Source organism: Nycticebus coucang, chromosome 5 (assembly GCF_027406575.1).
Source record: "Nycticebus coucang isolate mNycCou1 chromosome 5, mNycCou1.pri, whole genome shotgun sequence".
In the NCBI taxonomy this organism is placed as follows: Eukaryota; Metazoa; Chordata; class Mammalia; order Primates; family Lorisidae; genus Nycticebus; species Nycticebus coucang.
The window spans coordinates 28,014,177-28,037,041 of record NC_069784.1 but is presented as its reverse complement, the minus strand read 5'-3'; the positions used below and the strand labels follow the sequence as shown (position 1 = coordinate 28,037,041).

The 22,865-nt window shown below is 36.1% G+C and overlaps 1 protein-coding gene across 3 annotated transcripts in view; it reads left to right on the top strand.

Moving 5' to 3' along the window:
* The window catches only part of DPYD (dihydropyrimidine dehydrogenase), an 883,000-nt gene that overhangs the window by 715,306 nt on the left and 144,829 nt on the right, over positions 1 to 22,865 (top strand). For all 3 annotated transcript variants that reach the window (XM_053591597.1, XM_053591598.1, XM_053591599.1), the window contains one exon: positions 7,136 to 7,278. In XM_053591597.1, coding sequence (XP_053447572.1) covers positions 7,136 to 7,278 — 143 coding nt within the window. The remainder of the gene's footprint in view (positions 1 to 7,135; positions 7,279 to 22,865) is intronic.

The window sequence follows — 22,865 nt, the reverse complement described above, 5'->3', positions numbered from 1 at the left end:
GCACAGCCCTGCAGGGCTATCAGTGACTGGTTGTGACAGAGGTGCAAGGTGGGTGGGTCTTCCTGACTTCACGGAGCACCAGAGCAAGTTATATCAGAGTTGTCACCAGACCCCTGCCAGAGACCTTTTAAACTCTCCCACCTAAGACAGGTGCTGACTGAGACAATTGATTTGGACCTTTTGAACTGAGCCAATTGCCTGAGGACTATTCAAGTGGTGCCCTGGGTGTGTGGTTGTAGGAAGGTTTGATTTTACTTTTCCAATTGTTGTCTGTGGGGGGCGGGGTGACTTAATTGCTGGTATTTCTCCACAGCTGAGACTTCAACCCAGAGTAACTGTTTCACTAGGGTCAGACAAAGACCAGCGGAAAACAAGACAGAACCACTTAGCCCCACCACACCAAACAGGTTCCCAGTTTCTCAGACCATAGCACTGTACGGGTCCTCAACAAACCTCAAAAATCAAACGGTGTAAAATAATCATGGGATCGAATCAGCGGAAAAACTCTGGTAACATGAATAACCAGACTGGATCAACAACCCCCGAAGGAAAGATATGGCAGATGTAACTGAAGATCCCATTCATAAACAGCTGGCCGAGATGTCAGAAATCAAATTCAGAATCTGATTCAGAAACAAGATTAATAGAATGGAGGAAAATTTGGAATTAGAAATTCGAGGAGAAATTCAAAAGCGGAATTAGAATTTCAAGGAGAAATTCAAAAGTTGTCTCAAAAATTTAACGAATTTAAAGACAAAACCACCAAAGATTTTGATGCACTGAAGCAAAAATTTGTAGCCCTCAAAGATCTGAAAAACACAGTAGAATCCCTCAATAACAGAGTGGAGCAAGCAGAAGACAGAATTTCTGACATTGAAGACAAAGCTTTTGATCACTCCCAAACTCTCAAAGAGGAAGAGAAATGGAGAGCAAAAACAGATCATTCTCTCAAAGAGCTCTGGGATAATTCGAAGAAGGCTAATATTCACCTCATTGGAATCCCTGAAAGTGATGAAGTGGCCTCACAAGGCACAGAGGCCCTTCTCCATGAAATTATGAAAGGGAATTTTCCAGACATGCCCAGAGATTCTGAACTTCAGATAGCAGACAGTTTCAGAACCCCAGCACGACTCAATCTGAATAAGACATCCCCCAGGCATATCATAATTAACTTCACTAAAGTTAATATGAAGGAGAAAATTCTGAAAGCAGCCAGACGTAAGAAATCCATTACCTACAAAGGAAAGAATATTAGAATGACTGCAAATCTCTCTGCTGAAACTTTTCAAGCCAGAAGAGGGTGGTCAACTTTTAATCTCCTAAAACAAAATAGTTGTCAACCCCAGATGCTGTATTCAGCTAAACTGGGTTTCATTTATGACGGAGAAATTAAATACTTTAATGACATTCATATGTTGAAGAAATTTGCCATAACCAAACCTGCTCTTCAGGATATTCTCAGACCTATCCTCCATAATGACCAGCCCAATCCTCTACCACAAAAGTAAACTCACTCAGAAACTTTGGATCAAACTACAACTTTCACAATGGCAAAAGGATTAAAAATGTCCACTGGACTTTCGAAAAACTCAACACCCAAAATTTTACCAGACTTATTAATATTCTCCATTATTGTGAACGGCTTAAACTGTCCTCTAACGAGACACAGGTTAGCTGACTGGGTACAAAAATTCAGCCTAGATATTTGCTGCATACAAGAGTCACATCTTACCTTAAAAGATGAATATAGACTCCAGGTAAAAGAATAGTCATCCATATTTCAGGCAAATGCTAATCAGAAAAAAGCAGGTGTTGCAATTCTATTTGCAGACATAATAGGCTTTAAACCAACAAATGTAAGAAAGGATAAGAATGGTCACTTCATATTTTTTAAGGGTAATACTCAATATGATGAGATTTCAATTATTAATATTTATGCATCCAATCAGAATGCACCTCAATTTATAAGAGAAACTCTAACAGACACGAGCAACTTGATTTCCTCCAGCTCCATAATAGTCAGAGATTTCAACACTCCTTTGGCAGTGTTGGATCGATCCTCCAATAAGAAGCTGAGGAAAGAAATTTTAGATTTAAACCTAACCATCCAACACTTGGATTTAGCAGACATCTACAGAACATTTCATTCCAACAAAACTGAATACACATACTTCTCATCAGCCCATGGAACATACTCCAAAATCGATCACATCTTGGGTAACAAGTCTAACCTCAGTAAATTTAAAGGAATAGAAAGTATTCCTTGCATCTTCTTGGACCACCATGGAATAAAATTAAACTCAGTAACAACAGGAATCTGCATACTCATACAAAAACACAGAAGTTAACCTTATGCTGAATGATAGCTGGGTCAGAGATGAGATTAAGAAGGAAATTGACAAATTTTTGGAACAAAATGACAATGAAGACACGAATTATCAGAACCTCTGGAATACCACAAAGGCAGTCCTAAGAGGGAAATTTATAGCACTGCAAGCCTTCCTCAAGAGAACGGAAAGAGAGGAAGTTAACAACTTAATGGGACATCTCAAGCAACTGGAAAAGGAAGAACATACTAACCCTAAACCCAGTAGAAGAAAAGAAATAACCAAAATTAGAGCAGAATTAAATGAAATTGAAAACAAAAGAATTATACAACAGATCAATAAATCAAAAAGTTGGTTTCTTGAAAATGTCAATAAAATAGATAAACCCTTGGCTAACCTAACCAGGAAAAAAAGAGTAAAATCTTCAATCTCATCAATCAGAAATGACAAAGACGAAATAACAACAGACTCCTCAGAAATCCAAAAAATCCTTAATGAATATTACAAGAAACTTTATTCTCAGAAATATGAAAGTTGAAAGGAAATTGACCAATACTTGGAAGCACGTCACCTTCCAAGACTTAGCCAGAATCAAGTGGAAATGTTGAACAGGCCAATATCAAGTTCTGAAATAGCATCAACCATACAAAATCTCCCTAAAAAGGAAAACCCTGGACCAGATGGCTTCACATCAGAATTCTACCAAACCTTTCAAGAGGAACTAGTACCTAAATTACGAAAACTGTTCCAAAAGGTAGAAAAAGAAGGAAGACTACCCAACACATTTGGGGATCAGGGTGATTAAGCAAACATCACCCTGATCCCCAAACCAGGGAAAGACCCAACAAGAAAAGAAAATTATAGACCAATATCATTAATGAATATAGATGCAAAAGTATTCAACAAGATCCTAACAAACAGAGTCCAGCAACACATCAAACAAATTATACATCATCACCAAGTTGGTTTTATCCAAGGGTCTCAAGGCTGGTTCAATATACATAAATCTATAAGTATAATTCAGCACATAAACAAATTAAAAAACAAAGACCATATGATTCTCTCAATTGATGCAGAAAAAGCTTTTGATAATATCCAGCATCCCTTCATGATCAGAACACTTAAGAAAATTGGTATAGAAGGGACATTTCCTAAACTAATGGAGGCCATCTACAGCAAACCCACAGCCAATAGCGTATTGAATGGAATTAAATTGAAATCATTTCCACTCAGACCGGGAACCAGACAAGGCTTCCCATTGTCTCCACTGCTCTTTAACATTGTAATGGAAGTTTTAGCCATCGCCATTAGGGAAGAAAAGGAGATCAAGGGTATCTATATAGGGTCAGAAGAGATCAAACTTTCTCTCTTCGCAGATGATATGATTGTATACCTGGAAAACACCAGTGATTCTACTACAAAACTCTTAGAGATGATCAAGGAATACAGCAGCATCTCAGGTTACAAAATCAACATTCACAAATTGGTAGCTTTTGTATATACCAACAATAGTCAAGCTGAAAAAACAGTTAAGGACTCTATTCCATTCATGGGATGCCAAAGACGATGTGCCAAAGAAGTAGTGCCAAAGAAGATGAAATATTTGGGAGTTTATCTAACAAAGAACGTGAAAGATCTCTATAAAGAAAACTATGAAACTCTAAGAAAAGAAAAAGCTGAAAATGTTAACAAATGGAAAAACATACCATGCTCATGGCTGGGAAGAATAAACATTGTTAAAATGTCCATACTACCCAAAGCCATATACAATTTTAATGCAATCCCTATTAAAGCTCCACTGTCATACTTTAAAGATCTTGAAAAAATAATACTTCGTTTTATATGGAATCAGAAAAAACCTCGAATAGCCAAGACATTACTCAGAAATAAAAACAAAGCAGGAGGAATCACGCTATCAGATCTTAGACTATACTATAAATCAATAGTGATCAAAACAGCATGGTACTGGCACAAAAACAGAGAAGTAGATGTCTCGAACAGAATAGAGAACTAAGAGACGAATCCAGCTACTTACCGTTATCTGATCTTTGACAAGCTAATTAAAAATATTCAGTGGGGAAAAGATTCCCTATTTAACAAATGGTGCTGGGTGAACTGGCTGGCAACCTGTAGAAGACTGAAACTGGACCCACACCTTTCACCATTAACTAAGATAGACTCTCACTGGATTAAAGATTTAAGACATGAAACTATAAAGATACTAGAGGAGAGTGCAGGGAAAACCCTTGAAGAAATCGATCTGGGCGAGTATTTTATGAGGAGGACCACCCAGGCAATTAAAGCAGCTTCAAAAATACACTACTGGGACCTGATCAAACTAAAAAGCTTCTGCACAGCCAAGAACACAGTAAGTAAAGCAAGCAAATAGCCCTCAGAATGGGAGAAGATATTTGCAGGTTATGTCTCCGACAAAGGTTTAATAACCAGAATCCACAGAGAACTCAAAGCATTAGCAAGAAAAGAACAAGTGATCCCATCACAAACTGGGCAAGGGACTTGAAGAGAAACTTCTCTGAAGAAGACAGGTGCATGGCCTACAGACATATGAAAAAATGCTCATCATCTTTAATCATCAGAGAAATGCAAATCAAAACTACTTTGAGATATCATCTAACTTCAGTAAGATTAGCCCATATTACAAAATCCCAAGACCAGAGATGTTGGCGTGGATGTGGAGAAAAGGGAACACTTCTTCACTGCTGGTGGGAATGCCAATTAATACATTCCTTTTGGAAAGATGTTTGGAGAACACTTGAGATCTAAAAATAGATCTTCCTGGGCGGCGCCTGTGGCTCAGTCAGTAAGGCGCCAGCCCCATATACCGAGGGTGGCGGGTTCAAACCCAGCCCCGGCTGAACTGCAACCAAAAAAAAAAAAGTAGCTGGGCGTTGTGGTGGGCACCTGTAGTCCCAGCTACTTGGGAGGCTGAGGCAAGAGAATCGCTTAAGCCCAGGAGTTGGAGGTTGCTGTGAGCTGTGTGATGCCATGGCACTCTACCGAGGGCCATAAAGTGAGACTCTGTCTCTACAAAAAAAAAAAAAATAAATAAATAAATAAATAAATAAAAATAGATCTTCCATTCAATCCTATAATCCTCTACTAGGTATATACCCAGAAGACCAAAAATCACATTATAACGAAGATATTTGTACCAGAATGTTTATTGAAGCCCGATTCATAATTGCTAAGTCATGGAAAAAGCCCAAGTGCCCATCAATCCATGAATGGATTAATAAATTGTGGTATATGTACTCCATGGAATATTATTCAGCCTTAAAGAAAGATGGAGACTTTACCTCTTTCATGTTTTTACGGATGGAGCTGGCACATACTATTCTTAGTAAAGTATCTCAAGAATGGAAGAAAAAGTATCCAATATACTCAGTCCTACTATGAAACTGATTTATGTCTTTCACATGAAAGCTATAACCCAGGTATAACCTAAGAATAAGGGGAAGGGGCTGAGGGAGGGGAGGGAGAGGAGAGGATGGGCGGAGGGAGGGTGATTGATGGGATTACACCTGCGGTGCATCTTACATGTGAAACTTAGTAAATGTAGAATATAAATGTCTTAACACAATAACTAAGAAAAGGCCAGGAAGGCTATGTTAACCATTGTGATGAAAATGTGTCAAACAGTCTATAAAACCAGTGTATGGTCGCATTAATGTACACAGCTATGATTTAATAATAAAAATAAATAAATAAATAAAATGATATTCTTTTTTTAACAAAGCATTAATTTTTATCTGGGATGTTAACACTTGCAATTTCAAAATAGCTAGTGTTAGTACAGAATATTCGGTTTTGTAATACCCCAAACTATTCTGAGCATCCACATAGTTTTCATTACTATTAGGTAATAACACAATGGTAATATTTTGATCATTAAAACATTTTAAAAACTGGGCGGTGCCTGTGCCTCAGTGGGTAAGGCACCGGCCCCATATACCAAGGGTGGTGGGTTCAAACCCAGCCCCGGCCAAATTGCAACAAAAAAAATAGCCGGGTATCGTGGTGGGCGCCTGTAATCCCAGCTACTCAGGAGGCTGAGGCAAGAGAATTGCCTAAGCCTAAGGATCTGGAGGCTGCTGTGAGCTGTGACACTACAGCACTCTACCGAGGGTTAATAAGTGAGACTCTATCTCAAAAAAATAAAAATTTAAAAACTAAATATACTCCAACTACTGGCTTCTAGTAAATTCTCTTTAATTTGATTAGAACTTTCTAACATATGAAAAATTGGCATAGGTTTCATAAATTTCTTTGAATTATGGGAAATACATGTGGGAAGCAATATGGAATCTGTAAGTTCATCAGCACCCCACTTGTTTTTGTAGTATGTAAATTCATACCAGCTGCTTTATACTTTATGGAAACATAACATAGCTGCATGTCTATTTATGTACTGTATATGATTGTTTATCTTTTTCAAAAATCTGCTGTTCCTTGTGTGTTTAAAACAGATGCTTGAATATTCTATATTATTGTTGCCACATTACTGTATATCAAATTGTAATATGCATGTATCTTATTTATGAGGGAGTTCTCAGTTGACTATAATCAGTTGCACCACATGTCTGCTTTCAATAAGAGCATCAAAGTCCTTAAAACATATCAACATTCATTGACAAATTAAAATACTTTGAAATATAATAACATTATACATGTACACATTGTAAGCAGAGGTAAAGAAATTTCAGATGTGTCCAGAACATTATAATCATATAAGGCAACAGCGTCAAGGAGTCAGCATGCTGACCGTTGGTTATTCTTGTTTTCTGCAGGGACAGCAATCAGACCCATTGCTTTGAGGGCTGTGACCTCCATCGCTCGTGCTTTGCCTGGGTTTCCCATTTTGGCCACTGGTGGAATTGACTCAGCTGAAAGTGGTCTTCAGTTTCTCCATAGTGGTGCTTCAGTCCTCCAGGTAGGACTCACGTTTATCTATCCCTTTAAAAAAGTTTTATCTCATAAGTACAACACAAATTATATCACAACAGATATATTCTTTTAGGGCCTCTTGAGAAAGAGAAGCTGTGTGGATCAAATGGCAGCATGATTAAGTTTCTCTGATGAGTTAAGAATAAATCTGAGGTTCAGGTCTGTCATCTTGAGGAATTACAAACCCTCTATCTTTTTCTAATAACAACAGGGTGCAGATGGACAGCTCACTCTCTCACCCATTTGTTTCTAAAGTAAGTGAGGTGAGGTACAAATTCATACTACCCTACTGGATAAAAACCAGATACATGAGGAAATCTGGGTAAAGTAGAATCTTAATTAAAAAATAAAATGAAATTAAGGGCATGACAATCTATGCCATAAATTACTACAGGGATTACCTGATTTGACTCTGAATGTCCTGGCAGCAAAGAAGGAAATTATTGGCATCATAACTTTTAAAATATAAAAATAAATTGGTTATTCACTTCATGTGGTACAGAGCTGTGGGAAATTCTTTCATTGTCTTCTGAAAGGGATGCTTTGAGATGTAATGAATTATAATCTTAACCCCTAAAAATAATAAAAATTAGGATTTTAATATTATCTCTATACTTTTGCATAATGTGGCTCAACATGGGCCCAGCACTATTGGCACATTTTAACATAAGAATTTTTCATTCAGGCTTTGTGGTCTGACTTGCCTGCGAATAAAATTTTTCTGGTGACTAGACTGTGAACTCTTTGGTAATACTTGTTAATATGGCTTCTTACTGCACAGCATTGGTGGTAACTGGACAATAGAAAGTTTAGCATCACTTACATTCTCTGGTAAAAAGATAGAGTGTAAATATCTTGTGCTACAAATTTGTTCAGCAGAGTTAACATTGTCTTAAGACATACTTTAAATCTAAGGTGCAACTAACATGTATCAAAATGCTGGTAGAGGAAGACTCTACTTTTAAAGACGATGGAGTACACTTATATTTCTCTGTGCCTCCTACTAAGTACAACTGAAAACCCTTACATAAAAAACCAATATAAGAAGACTGAAAAGTGCGGAAAAGGTAAACTAACTAGAAACATCCAGACCCATATATCTCACCTTTGGAGCCAAAGAAGCCCAACAACCCAGAAACAGCAACAGGTGCAGATGGACAGCTCACTCTCTCTAGACAACGAACCAGGAAGGGAGAAGCCTAGTAAGACAAGACGCTTTTCGACCTAACTACTCTCAGCTTAACATAACTGATAAATACTGTGCTGCATTCTGACATCCATCTATGCAAGCAAAGGGCAAGTGGCAATCCTAGACCTCCACCCTTACTCGGAAGCCCTGCATCCTACTCTTCACTGGGCAATAATGAGCTGCTCCATGTGGGAAATCTGGGTTTCCACCCCCAATTGAGAGTAATAAGTGTCCCTCCTCCTCTCTCCAGGGGAAGTATCAGAGGGGATCTAGTGGAAAGTCAGGACTTTCATCTTCATCCCCACTTGGAAGTAATGAGGTGTCCCTTCTCTTCCCTCGGGGTGGTATCCAAGGAGATCGAATGGACAATCAGGAAGTTCATCACCACTGTCTACTACTAGGGCCATTCTCCCTTCTTCCTTATTGTGATGTCAGAGAAAGGCAAGTAACAGTGGTGAGCAGCAACAAGATAACTTGCCCCTCTCAGTCAGGAAGCTTAGTGGGAGCCAGAACTCTCATCCTCTCCAAGTAGACACAAGGACCCATGCCCCTTAGGTGTCAAAGGAGGCCCAGTAAGGAAAGTGGGCTTCTATCTTACAGTGAGAAAGCAGGACTCTCTACTCCTTTCCCAGAGTATTGTCATGGAAAGCCAGATGAAACTGAAGGTTTAAATAAGACCAAGAGTCTCTTCCTATAACACCCAAATTGTCAAGAATTCAATGAAAAATTACTTATATCAAGACAAAGGAAGATCTCAAGCTGAATGATAAAAGATTATCTATTAATGCCCACATGAAGGTGACAGAGATACAATTATCTGACCAAGATTTTAAGACATCTATTATAAAATTGCATTAACAAGCAATTACAAACACACTTGAAACAAATGTAAAAACAGAAAGTCTCAATGAAGGAATAGTAGAATGAACAATCAAATGCAAATTTTAGAACTGAAAAATCCAATAACTAAAATACAAAACTAAAATGATATACTCAACAACAGAATGAAGAGAACATAAAGAATCTGTGAACTAGAAGGTAGAGCAGTAGAAATTAAGCTATCTGAACAGGAGAGGGGGAAAAAACTCCTTAGGGAATCATGAGCCTAAAATCATGAGCCTAAAAAAAAAAGCCTAAATGTAGAATACTTATTCCCAACTCACTTTATTAAAAATGTAAAGTTTCACATCATAGGCTTTCACTAGTGCCAAATTACAGGTTATTTATCAATCCTACCATTAGCTTGAGTCAGATTTTTATCCAGCCAGAAAATATGTTTTAAACAGTTTTAGCTCTCAAGTATGAACTAAAATCAGTATTAAGATAAACTTAGTACGGCCATGAGGTGGAAAACATTTGAATTTATAGTTTTGGCTTGGCATTTCAATGGGGTGAAGAGTATACAATATTTCCATCTCTCTTCCATTGTAACTGAATTTCACCCTGCTCTACCCCCTATTTCTGGGTTAATCTAACCTTTCATTTTCTATACTTCTAAGCTGCTTAATATTATTGGAAAAATTCAGGTAACTCTGCCAATTGGATTTACTCCAGACTTTCAGTGTTTAATGTCAGCTGGGCCTTATGTGCCCATCAGTATCCCTTTTAATTCATTTTTTTTAACCTCTCATCACATTCTTTGCAGAAGTTAAATCACATATTTTTCATACATCAGAAAGGCCTAAAACTCTCCATCATTATCCTCTGATTTCTTTGATGCCATCTGATCTCTGGCTTTCACTGTCCTTCTCTGGTTTTGTAATCTACCTTTCTAATAATTATTTCCACTCGGAAGTGTGGAAATGCAGCTTTTACAAGACATGTAAGCAGACGATTGAAAGGTATTTAAACTCTGGGTGATGGAGCTGATACACTTCAGTATAAAAATAGAAGTTCTATAATGGGTACAGACATAGTAATATAAATAACAATTCTCATTCTGCTTTTTTCATTCACTACTCATCACATACGTAGACTATGCAGATATAGGAGTTCACTACAAGAGTAAAGATTTATACTCCAATGAGTCACCTCAAGTTCAGTTTTAAATGAATTTATTTTTGAAAATTAAGCTGTATAACTTTGAGTACTGATTTTCAAAATGGGGAAGCTAAGTCTTTTCATAAGCCGTAGAAAATACTTAGAAAAGTAGACCGTGCTTTCCCTATTATGCATAACAAAGAATCATTTAAACATTTACTTAATAAATATTTAGTGAGTCCCTATTGTATGCTTAGCACTGTTATAGAAATTTGGAAGACTTTTGAGAATAAAATAGATTAAAGTCTGTTCCTTTATTGGGCTTATATTCTGGGATGGGAGAGAGACTAATCTCTCCCATAAGTATGTATCAAACATAAGTATATTATCTGGTATATAAGAAGATAATAAGTGCTGTGGGAAAAAAAATCAGATTTCCCTGAGATGGTAATTTTATTTGTTTGTTTTCTCTTTCTGATGTCCTGTCAGATAGAAGTTGACCACCCAAGGGACTGTAACAAACTGCTCAACATATGCAGGTGGTCAACATAAGGCCCACTATCACGATACATACAAATAGTGCGTGTTCAGTCTGTGAAAATTAGTTCCATTTAAGAAGGTGGTCATTTGAGGGAGGTGGTCAACTGTGGAGGTTCTCCTATATTTGTATAAAAAGTCAATAGGTGACTCCAGGAAAATTTTTTTTTTTTTTTTTGGTGGTTTTTGGCCGGGGCTAGGTTTGAACCCGCCACCTCCAGCATATGGGACCAGCAACCCTACTCCTTGAGCCACAGGCACCACCCAGACTCCAGGAAAATTTTAATGAAGAAAAAAAACACAGGTTATAGCATCATTTGCTTCATTTTTTTGTTAATTGAGAATTTAACAGAAATATAAAAATAACAAAATGTGGTATAGCACCTCACAGTTTATAAGCTGAAATGCCTCTTAAGAGTTTCAAATTATGTTTCAATGAGCAATTTTTACTTTTTGAAGTCTTCTTATAATTTCTTGGCATGTGTAATTGTCAGTGGCACTGTTTATTTCTATTATCTTATTCTATAACTTGCTTTGACAAGATGTTAATATGTCAGTGATAAAACATCCAATTGCCTTTCCTTAAAAATGCTGCAGTGAATTGTTTTTTCTATTTCTCATTAAAAATGCCATTGTAATTTTGATAGTGATCGTATTGAATCTGTAGATCGCTTTGGTGGAATGAATATTTTAATGCTATTACTTCTTCTAACTAGTGTACATGGGGTATCTTGTGTCTTCAATTTCTTTTATTAATGTACAGTTTTTAGTGAACATATCTTTCACCTCAGGTAAATTTCTTCCTATGTGTTTTGTGTTTTTTGTTTTTTGTTTGTTTGTTTGTTTTGAGACAGAGTCTCAGTTTGTCACCCTCAGTAGCATGCCGTGGCATCATAGCTCACAGCAACCTCAACTCTTGGGCTCAAGGGATTCTCTTGCCTCAGCCTCCAGAGCAGCTGTGACTACAGACACCTGCCACCATGCCCAGCTTTAGGACCTATGTGGTTTTTTTAGAATGCTACTCTAAATAGGATTGATTTTTTTTTTTCTGATACCCATTAGTGTAGAGAAATACTACGTGTTTTTGCATGTGGATTTTGTATCCTGCAACTTTATTGAATTTATTTATTTATTCTGTCTTTTGGTGGAGGCTTTACGTAAGATCATGTCATTGACACACAGTATTTAATTTCTTCCTTTCTCATTGGGATGCTTTTCTTTCTTTTTCTCACCTGTTTGCTCGGGCTAGAACTTCCAATACTATGTTGAAGGAAAGTGAGCAGAGTGTATATACACTGATTGCTTATCTAAGATGAAAAGTTTTCAACCTTTCACCCTTAAGTATGATATTAGCTGTGTGCTTGTGGTACGTAGAGTTTACTGTGTTAAGATCCATTTCTTCTATATGTAATATGTTGGGAGGTTTTATCAAGAAAGAATATTAAATTTCAACAAATGCTTTTTCTGCGTCTACTGAGGTAATCATATGGTTTTGTGCTCCTTTCTGTTAATATGGTGTTGATTTGCATAGGATGAACCATCCTTGCATCCCTGGGATAAATTTCATTTGATCACAAGAATGTTTCAAATCCATGATTTGATCATGGTGAATGAAGCTTTTTATGTGCTATTAAATTCACTTAACTTTGTTAAATATTTCTGCATCTATGTTCATCAGGGATATAGGCCTATAATTTTCTTTTTCTTTTTTATTATCCTTGTCTAGTTTTGATATCAGGGTAATGCTTGCCTTATAAAATGAGCTAGGAAGCATTCCTTTGCAAGAGTTTGTGAAGGATTGGTATTAATTTCTTTTAAAATTTTTTTTTAATTTAATTCTTATTTTTAGCTTGATTATGCATCAACCAACTATTCCTTTTTAAATTTTCTTTTCTTTTTTTTTTATTGTTGGGGATTCATTGAGGGTACAATAAGCCAGTTTACACTGATTGCATTTGTTAGGTAAAGTCCCTCTTGCAATCATGTCTTGCCCCCAGAAGGTATGGCATGCACCAAGGCCCCGCCCCCCTCCCTCCTATGGAATTCAATAGGGAAGACATCCATCAGTTTCTGGAATTTTTTTTGATGGGAAGAATTTTTATTAGGGATTCAGTGTTACTACCCATTATGGGTCTATTCAGATTTTTTGTTTCATCATAATTTAGTTTTGGTAAGTTTTATTTTTCTAGAGATGTTTTTATCTTCTAGGTTATCCTGTTTGTTGACATACAGTTGTTCATAGAAGTGTCATGAATTTTTGTATTTCTGTGATATCAGCTGTAATGTCTCTTCTTTTCTGATTTATTTATTGCAGTATTCTCTCTTTCATTCTTAGTTGAACTAAAGTTTTCTCAATTTTACTTGTTCAAAAACCAACTCTTAGTTCTTTTTTTAGATTTTTAAAATTATTTTTCCAGTCTCTGTTTCACTTATTATTGCTCAGGTCTTTATGTTTCCTTCCTTCTATTAACTCTGGTCTCAGTTTATTCTTCTTTTTCCATTTCTTGAGGTATATCACTTTTTACAGAAATAGGAAAAAAAGAATCCTGAAATTCGTACAGAACCAAAAAAGACCCCGAATAGCCAATGCAATCTTGAGAAAGAAAAACAAAGTTGGAGGCATTACACTTCCTGACTTCAAATTATATTACTAAGCTATAGTAATCAAAGCAGCATGGTACTGTCTATTCCTTTTCTTCTAGCATAGAGACACATATATAAATCAATGGAACAGAATAAAGAGCACAGAAATAAACTCAAGAATATACAGCCAGCTAATTTGTAACAAGATCACCAAAAACACACAGGGGTGAAAGAACAATATCTTTTCTTTTGTTTGTTTGTTTGACACAGAGTCTCACTCTGTCACCCTAGGTAGAGTGCCATGGCATCACAGTTCACAGCTACCTCCAACTCTTGGGCTCCAGCAGTTTTCAACCTGTGGGTCACGACCCCTTTGTAACAATGAAAATATATCATGGCATCAGGAAGGTCGAGAACCACTGGAAGTGATTCTCTTGCCTCAGCCTCCCGAGTAGCTGGGACTACAGGTGCCCTTCACAATATCTGGCTATTTTTTGTTGCAGTTGCCACTGCTGTTTTGCCCGGCTGGGGCCAGGTTCGAACCCACCACCCTTGGTATATAGGGCTGGCGCCCTACCTACTGAGCCACAGGCGCCTCCTGAAAGGACAGTATCTTTAATGAATGGTGTCCAGAAAACTACACCCACACACAAAAATATGAAATTGGATCCTAATACTATATAGAAAAATTAACTCAAAAATGAATACATAAAAATAAGACCTGAAAACATAAAACATCTAAAAGAAAACGTAAGTGAAAAGCTAGAGGTTGGCTTGGATATGACTTTTTAGATAGGACACCAAAATCACAGGCAACAAAAGCAAAAACCAGTAACTGAAAAATTTTTGCACAGCAAAGGAAACCTTCAAAGATGAAAAGGCTATCTGTGGATGTTATCATCCTTTAAGTGCATGTTTTCCAGGTTCTTGGTGATCATTGGGAGAAAAGAGTTTCAGGGAACACCATATAAGCCAAAGCAATAGTTTCATTGTAAGTGAAAGGGAGATCTCTCAAGAGAGAGAGAGTGGGCGGGCTCAAAAAGAGCAGCTGCACAAAAAAGGAAGGGGGGTTTGCTCAAAGTTTCACTGATTGAAGGGAGGAATCTTCAAGGCTAAGTGGGTTTTTTTTTGCTAAGAATTTGGCTAGTAATTTCTAGAATTAGGTTCCCTCTTGTATATGGTTGTTTTGGAGCTGTTGTGGTGATTTTGACGGCTGAGAAATTTTAAAACCACAATGCAAAAGAAATGATATTGACAAGCCAGTTGAAAATGGCTTTTGTCTGTGATCATCAAACCCACATCAATAGACTGTAACTCCTGCACCCACTCTGCAAGCTCTTTCATCTGGCCTTAACCCTGTTTTCTAGTATCCTATGCTAGCTAATATGGACAGGGAAACAATATAGGCAAACCTTACATGTTTCAAGGGGTTAGTATATAAAATATACAAGGAGCTCTCACAACTTAATAGCAAAAAAGACCAAATAGTCTTATTTAAAAATCGGCAAATAACCTGAATAAACATTTCTCTGAAGAAGACATAAATGGCCAACAGGTATATGAAAACATGCTCAACATCACTAATCATTTAGAAATGCAAATCAAAATCACAATGAGGTATCACTTCACACCTATTATCATAGTTTATTATCAAAAAGATAAAAAAAAAATAAGTGTTAACAATGCTGTGTAGAGAAAGGGAACCTCTTGTACATTGCTAGGGGGAATATAAATTAGTGTAGCTGTATTATGGAAAACAGCACGGAGGTTCTTAAAAATTAAAAATAAAACTACCATGTGACCCAGAAATCCCTCTTCTGGGTAAATACACGAAAGAAATGAAGTCAGTACCTACTAGGTCTATCTACACTCCCATGTTCTTTGCACCATCATTTTTAATAGCCAAGATATGGATATCACTTAAGTGTCCATCAACAGATAAATGGATAAAGAAATTACAGTCTGTATATACAATGGAATATTATTCAGCCTTAGAAAAGGAGATCCTTCCATTTGTTAAAACATGGATAAAACTGGATAAACAAGACACAAATAAAAACATATGATCCCTCTTATATGTGGAATAAATTAAAAACCGTCAAATACATAGAAACAGCATATACAACAGGGGAGGAGAGGAAGGTTATGGGGAGCAGTGGTTCAAAGAGTACAAAATTGTCGTTACATATGGTAAATCAGTCTAGAGATATAAAGTGCAGCATGAAGGCTGCAGTTAATAATATTCTATTCCTCTGGATTTTACCTTACAAATGGAAATAATGTAACAGAATTGTATGTTCCCTTACATTAACCTGTATAAAAATAAATAAATAAATGACAAGGAAAAATAATTTCTATTGTATCTGAAATGTGGCAAGAGAGTAGATTTTGGTTGCTGTTAGCACCAAAACAAAAAAAAGTAACTGTGAAATTGGGATATGTTAATGTTTACTGTAATAATAATTTGATTATGAATATGTATGTAATGAAACATCATGTTGTACACATCAAATATGTACAATAAAACCCGGAAAGAAATGCTTCAATGAATGCTGAATATAAAAAGTCATCTGGGTAATCCAGATCATTTTCCTAGTACAACTTTGGAATAAAATAACTGTTACAGCAGAACCAGATGTACCATTGTGGCCTAGAAATGAGGTTCAAAACTGATTATGGGTTTGTGTTCCTGGTAATTACTCTCATAACTTTGTCACTCAATCCAACTGACTTCAAATTTATAATTGAACTTCAGTGTCTTTGAACTCTCTGATCTTTTTTAACTTATTTGACAGGCTTTCATTAGTTAGAGTATGCAAATAAAAGACCTATGTAAAGAATTTTCATTGAAAATTATCAATGAATTTCAGGTACTGAAATTATAAATATTTCCTTATTAAATTACATTATTAAACTATACACTTCAGAGGAATTAAAAATTGTGAAGGAGCGGATACTCTGAAGACAATAAGTTTGCTTCTTATTTTCAATTAATTATTTGTGAACAGGATAATAAATAAATGGCTTTAGTAATTCATCTTACAACAGCTTGCAGAGAGAACTTTAACAAATTAACATCAGATTTTTTTTTTTTAGGTTTTGTTTGGTTGTTAGTACTAGACCTAATCTTCACATTAAATCCTATACTGTATTCCTTTGATTTAAGTACTTGTCTACAAATTTTGTTTAAAAAAAAAAAAAAAAAACAACTATGTTTACAACCAAAACTCAGACAGAGTCAATTTGGGTCAGTGATAGGTTTCATCATAAAATGTTCCCCCCCCTCTATAGATAAAGACTATTCTATCTTTCACAGAATAATTATGAGTTTCTATCATTTAATTTAATAATATTGCTTTTACAGTTCAATCTCTTGAGGACACTGATTAAGGACAGGAAATTATAGGGAGCAATCAGTTCATTCATATATAACTAGGACTTGTGCCTTCATTGAAACTGTATGGGGATTTTTAAAAATTGTATTCCATGGTTTCTGTAGGAGTTTGCCACTGAAGTTAATAGAAAATCCTGAATAATAGAAAGATGGAGGACAGTGAGCATTTGCTATGGACAGTCATGCTCATGTGATGGCCACTCATGGGACTCAGATAATCAAATCCATTTTTATCAATAGTCAAAGCTTCTCTGAAGTAGCTAATTAAGCTAAATGGAATTTTTCCATGTGATCAGGAAATGTATTATTTTATTAAATCTGGAGAAAAAGAAATAATTGAAGCAGTACAATGACACTGTTTCCACACAAGTACAGATGGGTGTATTATCAATATTATCTCTTGCTCATAATAAACACAATGACTTCAGTGTTCCAAATTTATTAGTCACTTTAGAGGGTAAAAATTTTTCATACTATATTCTAAATTTTCATTGGGTGGATATGAAATATTTATTCAATGATTTTTAACTTTTTCTTCCATCATTTATTTTAAAGCAGAGCATGACATATGAAATAAGAATAGTTGACACTATTAAAAGTATTATAAATGGCATCATTTTACATAAACAGTTAAAATGGACACACTTTTTATTTCCATTATGCATTTTAATTTACAACTTTTGAATACTATGCAAGTGAGTATTTTTAAAACTAGAAACTATATTCATACAATAACACACGAGAAAAAGATATGCTCTTAGTATCCATTTTACGAAGTTCTATTTACTGTATCAGTTATTAAATTATTTTAAATGACATTAATGGAAGGTTATTTTCAAGAGGTTTTGATTTTTAAAAAGCATCTTGATTCCAGTGCAATAAATGTTGTTTACAAGCAAAGAGAAGAGAGTAAATGGAAGTCTACTAGGTCTTTGAATCACTGCATACTCTCCACTTGATAGAAGGATTAACGTCTATATTCAGAGGATACTAATTGAAATTCAATCTAATATTTTTGAAAGACAGTTTTACTATAGAAAAAATAATAACATCGCATGATGACTATTTTATGTGAGAGAGTATCCACCGACTTAGCAAAGATGTTTGCAGACATAAGCACATGACATTTATGAACATTCTTGCTGAATTTTTTCTCAACACTGACCTAAGTTCTTTACCTTGTCTGTCCCTTTTTGCACCATCACATGGTCAACTTCTAGTCTGGCTTCTTTGTCAAGGAGTCTTCATATGCTTGAACAAAGTTTTAAACTACTGTTTAACTTTCTATGATTTCCATTGTAAAAATCTCAGTTATTTAGATATTCTTATTTCTCATATTATTTTCTAAACATTACATTTTCTTTGTTGCTTTTCTTTATTTACAGTTTGTCAGCATTCACTTGAACTGAGTTGTAATTAGACATAACTAATATTTTAATAATCATATCCTGACCAGTCCGTTCAAATGACAGGTGGAAATAGTTACGTGGAGAGGCAATGTATATTGAATACCACCCATTATGCTTCATAGTTGAGAATGGATTTCCTTTCCTATAGACCAGTGCTTCTCAACCTTCCTAATGTTGCAGCCCTTTAATACAGTTCCTGTGGGTCACGACCCACAGGTTGAGAACCACTGTTATAGAGAAAGCGAAAGGGAGCTAAGATGTGTGAAAAAGGTTGTCGACTGAATTAGACATGCAAAGTCATGAATTTTTTTTTTTTTTTTTGGTCAGTACATAAATAACCAGTTTAGAAAGAAATTCTATGGAATTATTCTGAGCAATGCCAACATCTTCCAAGGAGATTATTTTAAAAATACCACCATTATTTGGATATAGGTGATCTGATATTTGTTTAAAAATTTACCTCAATATTTGGTAGATTTTCATACCAATTAAGAGTTCTAGAGAACCTAGACTGCACAGAGATTTAGAAAGCTCCAGGCCATAGCACATAGATTACAAAGAATCTTACTTTTTGTCAAAAAGTTTTTTTCATGTATTGATTCATTTAATTCTTTGTTAATTCAAAGCTATGAGTATAGCAGTAAGCATTTTTTACCCTGTTTTATAGATCTGCAGAGTCACAGTTTGTAATTTCCTTGAGTTGATTTTATCAGTTTGCTACCCAGTAGGATCAGAAAACAAGCTTCATGATTTCTAATCTATGATTTGAGATGTCTTCATTTCCCACTATCCCTGTTAGTGTACTCAGGAAATGGACTAGCAAAATGAAAGGCAAATTCATCATAGCAAACATGCAGATGCCTGTTCTCTTTTGCTTATCAACTGCTGATTCATTTTCAGTTCTTGAGTTCTACCTGTGCATACCTTGTTTATATTCAATCTTATCATTTTTCAGGTGAGCCACTTGCTTCTGTCTTTATTAAGTAACTTATTCCAGACTTCTTCAGTTTCCAAAATTACTCTGCATTCCGATCAGTCTTTCCAAGTGCTGAGTAAAGGAAATCCTGAGGTTTTTAGGAGACTAGCTACCCTGAGGCATTTGAGCTCCAGTTGGATGAAACACATAAATTAAACTGATCAAAATTGTTGGGTAACATGAAATTTGGACACAGTAACTTTTACAAGGTAGACTCAGAAAATGCAAGAGATAAATGCACACATGATTGTTCCACTATGAGATGATAAAACTAACTGATAAAAGTAAGTTCCTATCCTTGGGTGCAAAAACTTAATTATTCTTCTAAAATGAAGACAGTTAGGGCAAAAAGAAAGTTTTGCAGAAAATCCAGAGAGGAATTTAATTGACAGTAAGATCAACAGTGTAGGCCCCACAAGATAGATGATCTTGATTACATTTGAAATATGGTATCAGAAAAAGGGAAATGATGTGTTTGGTGAATGGTCATCGATTGACATTTTCATTCATCACCTCATGGTCCCCACTATGTGCCAGACATGGCTCAAGCATCAAAGATATATGGATGCTCTCCAAGATCTGCAGCTTCCTTGCAGGGGCCTTGCATCACTCACAGGAAAGATATCTTAGTTCATTTTTCTGTTGCTTGTCACAGAATACTTGAAACTGGGTAAACAACAAAGAAAATAAATTTATTCTTACACTTCTGGAGGTTGAGAAGTCCAAGGTCCAGGGGCTTCGTTGGTGAGAGCCTTTTTGCTAATGGGGACTCTCTAAAGAATCCTGGGGCAGCTCAGGGGCTGAGTGTGTTAGTGTCTCTCTTCCTCTTCTTAGAAAACCGCCAGTTCCACTCCCATGATAACTCATTGATCCATTAATCCATGAATGAATTAATCTCTCACGATCCAATCACCTCTTAAAGGCCCCACTTCCCAATACTGTCAAATGGGAGTCTGATTTTCCACATGAGTTTTGGAGGAGATATTCAAACCATAGCAAGTGATAAGATAATGAAGCCATCCAAAGACCTGGAGAAAGAGTTTCTGCTGGCAGAAGGAAGAACAAGAGTGGATGTACAAAGGCCCTAGTTGTACAGGGTGTGAACCATCGTGACCTGTCTCAGGAATGGCAAGACACACTGATCAGAGGTGAGAGGTCATTGGCAGAAGTGAACCTTATGGGACACTGTAGGCCATGAATAAGATTCTAGATGTTATTCTAAGTTCAATGGAAAGCATTCGGGGAGGGCTTCAAGGACTGACAAGGTCTTTACACTTTTGTAGGCCAACACTACATCCTTTTTCTGTCTCCTCAGACCCAAGAGCAGATAGATCCTCTGTGGACCCTTGGACCCTTTCTACTTTGTACTCCAGTTATTGTGTTCATTTTTAGTTAATACTTTTTGTCCTCCGTGATTTCAGTTCTCCTCTTTTCTAGGGCTACTGACAGCCTCCTTCACCCTTCGTTAGCTGCTTACAAAGTAATTTTTGTGTTCCTTTATCAACACAAATTCATCACTTCTAGAGGAAACATGTCTCCAGAGCACATGTTCTGTAAATGGGAGAACATCATCATTAACTTTCTATACAAAGAAAAACATTATTAAATATTGCTTCCCAAACCAAACTGACACAGATCCCTTTCCAGAGTCATTCAGTTCTATCACGTGCTTAACATATTTAAAGTTTTTCCCAAGGGTTCAGATCAGAATAGATTGTTTGCACCACTCTAAATATTTCTCTTGAAACAAACAAAAAAAAATGTAAAATACAGACCACAAAAACACATTGTGTAGTTGATTCTTCGTAAGTGCCGACCTCTCTACAAGTTGCCAATGCTGATGTTCAGTTTTGCACCCCACTATTTTTATGTGTACATGCTGCCCAATTCTTTATCACTTTTCTTAATTGTGTTTTTAAAAATCACACTGAATTCTTAGCATTTTATATAATACAAATGAAGCTCATAGGTTGTGGCCACTCTTCTTTTTAAATGACTTCTCTCTCTGCCTTAAGATTACTACCTTTAGTCTAACGGGATTGAAACAGAGTCAGATTTTTCCAAGCTATTTTCAGACTGCTTCCTTTAATTTTTTATGCACCTTTGCCTATTGGAAAAGCAATTTCTCTTTGCAATAATATCAAATCAAACCTTATAAATCTGTTATCCTCCTGACACCTATCCATGTGTTTGTACAGGCTTATTTATATTTAGTCTTACATTTGGTCACCATCTCTACAATATGTTCACAACAAACTGAACCCTCTAAAGTTACCTGCTTGTGAACAGATCCAGTCATCACTTTATATGTGGCACATCAGGATTTTATTATTCTAATTTTCCTTTTTTTTTTTTATACTCCTGGTTTTCTTTCTAGTCCATTCTTTATGGAGAAGATTTGAAAAGGTCTCATTTCTAAGCATCTTCCACATTAGAAAATGTGAGTATTTATTTGTTCACCTTCTGGTTTTGATCCAGGATGTGTCTGAAGGCTGAGGTAGGCAGAAAAGAGGAGGAGCGATTAAGACCCTAGTTGGACTGTGGAACGCCTACAGCTCTAAGCCAAACGCTATAACCAATCTCTGAGAAATACTTTATCAAGGCTGGTGGTCTCTCATTGGTGAGACAAAATTGAAGCTGAATACTTCTGCCTGATGCCTCTTTATCATTGCCTGATACTATTCCTCTTTTTGGCTGCTTTTTGCCAAAACTAATGTTCTTCAGTTCCTCATTCTCAATGCATTCATTTAAGAAACCCTGTTGTGAGTTCTAGTGTTTTTCACAAATCTCAAGAATCTTCTAATTTTGAAGATGCCATCTAGTATGTGTAGCACATGTGTCTACATGTGGTTCTATTCTTATGTATAGTATGATAGTTAAGAAAAAGAGCTCCCAAGTTCTATAATCCTTTGCTCAGCTCCTGGCCTCCTTATATTCTAGCTGGATAAATTGGGACTAATTATTTAAGCTCTGTAAACCTTGGTTTGTTTATTTAAAATGGAAGCGATAGTACCTGTCTCATTAGATTGTTATAAGGGAGAGAGAAGATATTTAATATGTTAAAGGGAGCATCACAATTCAGAGTCCCAGTCTCCAGAGTGTCTCTCTCTTGCTCCAGCCAGCCTGGTGCTGCCAATCTTCTCATTATCTGGCAATGATTGGCACATCAGGGAGCCTTCAGCACTCTGGCCCAGCTCTAAGATTGGTTATAAAATGAATATAAACTCTGATTGTATCTGTCTCTAATTATACACTCCTAGAAGAAAGGGTACCAGGCTTATGTAATTCCAATCATGCAATTGACATTTATTAAAATTTTTTTATACAGATGATCATGATTTACTGAGGAATAAAGAGAACAAGCAAATAGTGTGGGCACACACGTATGGTTGCAGGGTGCATATTACTGTGCTCTTGTTCTAAGTAATGACTGGGAAAGAAATTGTAGTTCTTACAGGCTTAAAAACACTTAAAGATTTGTTAGAAATCACAACACTATCCCATA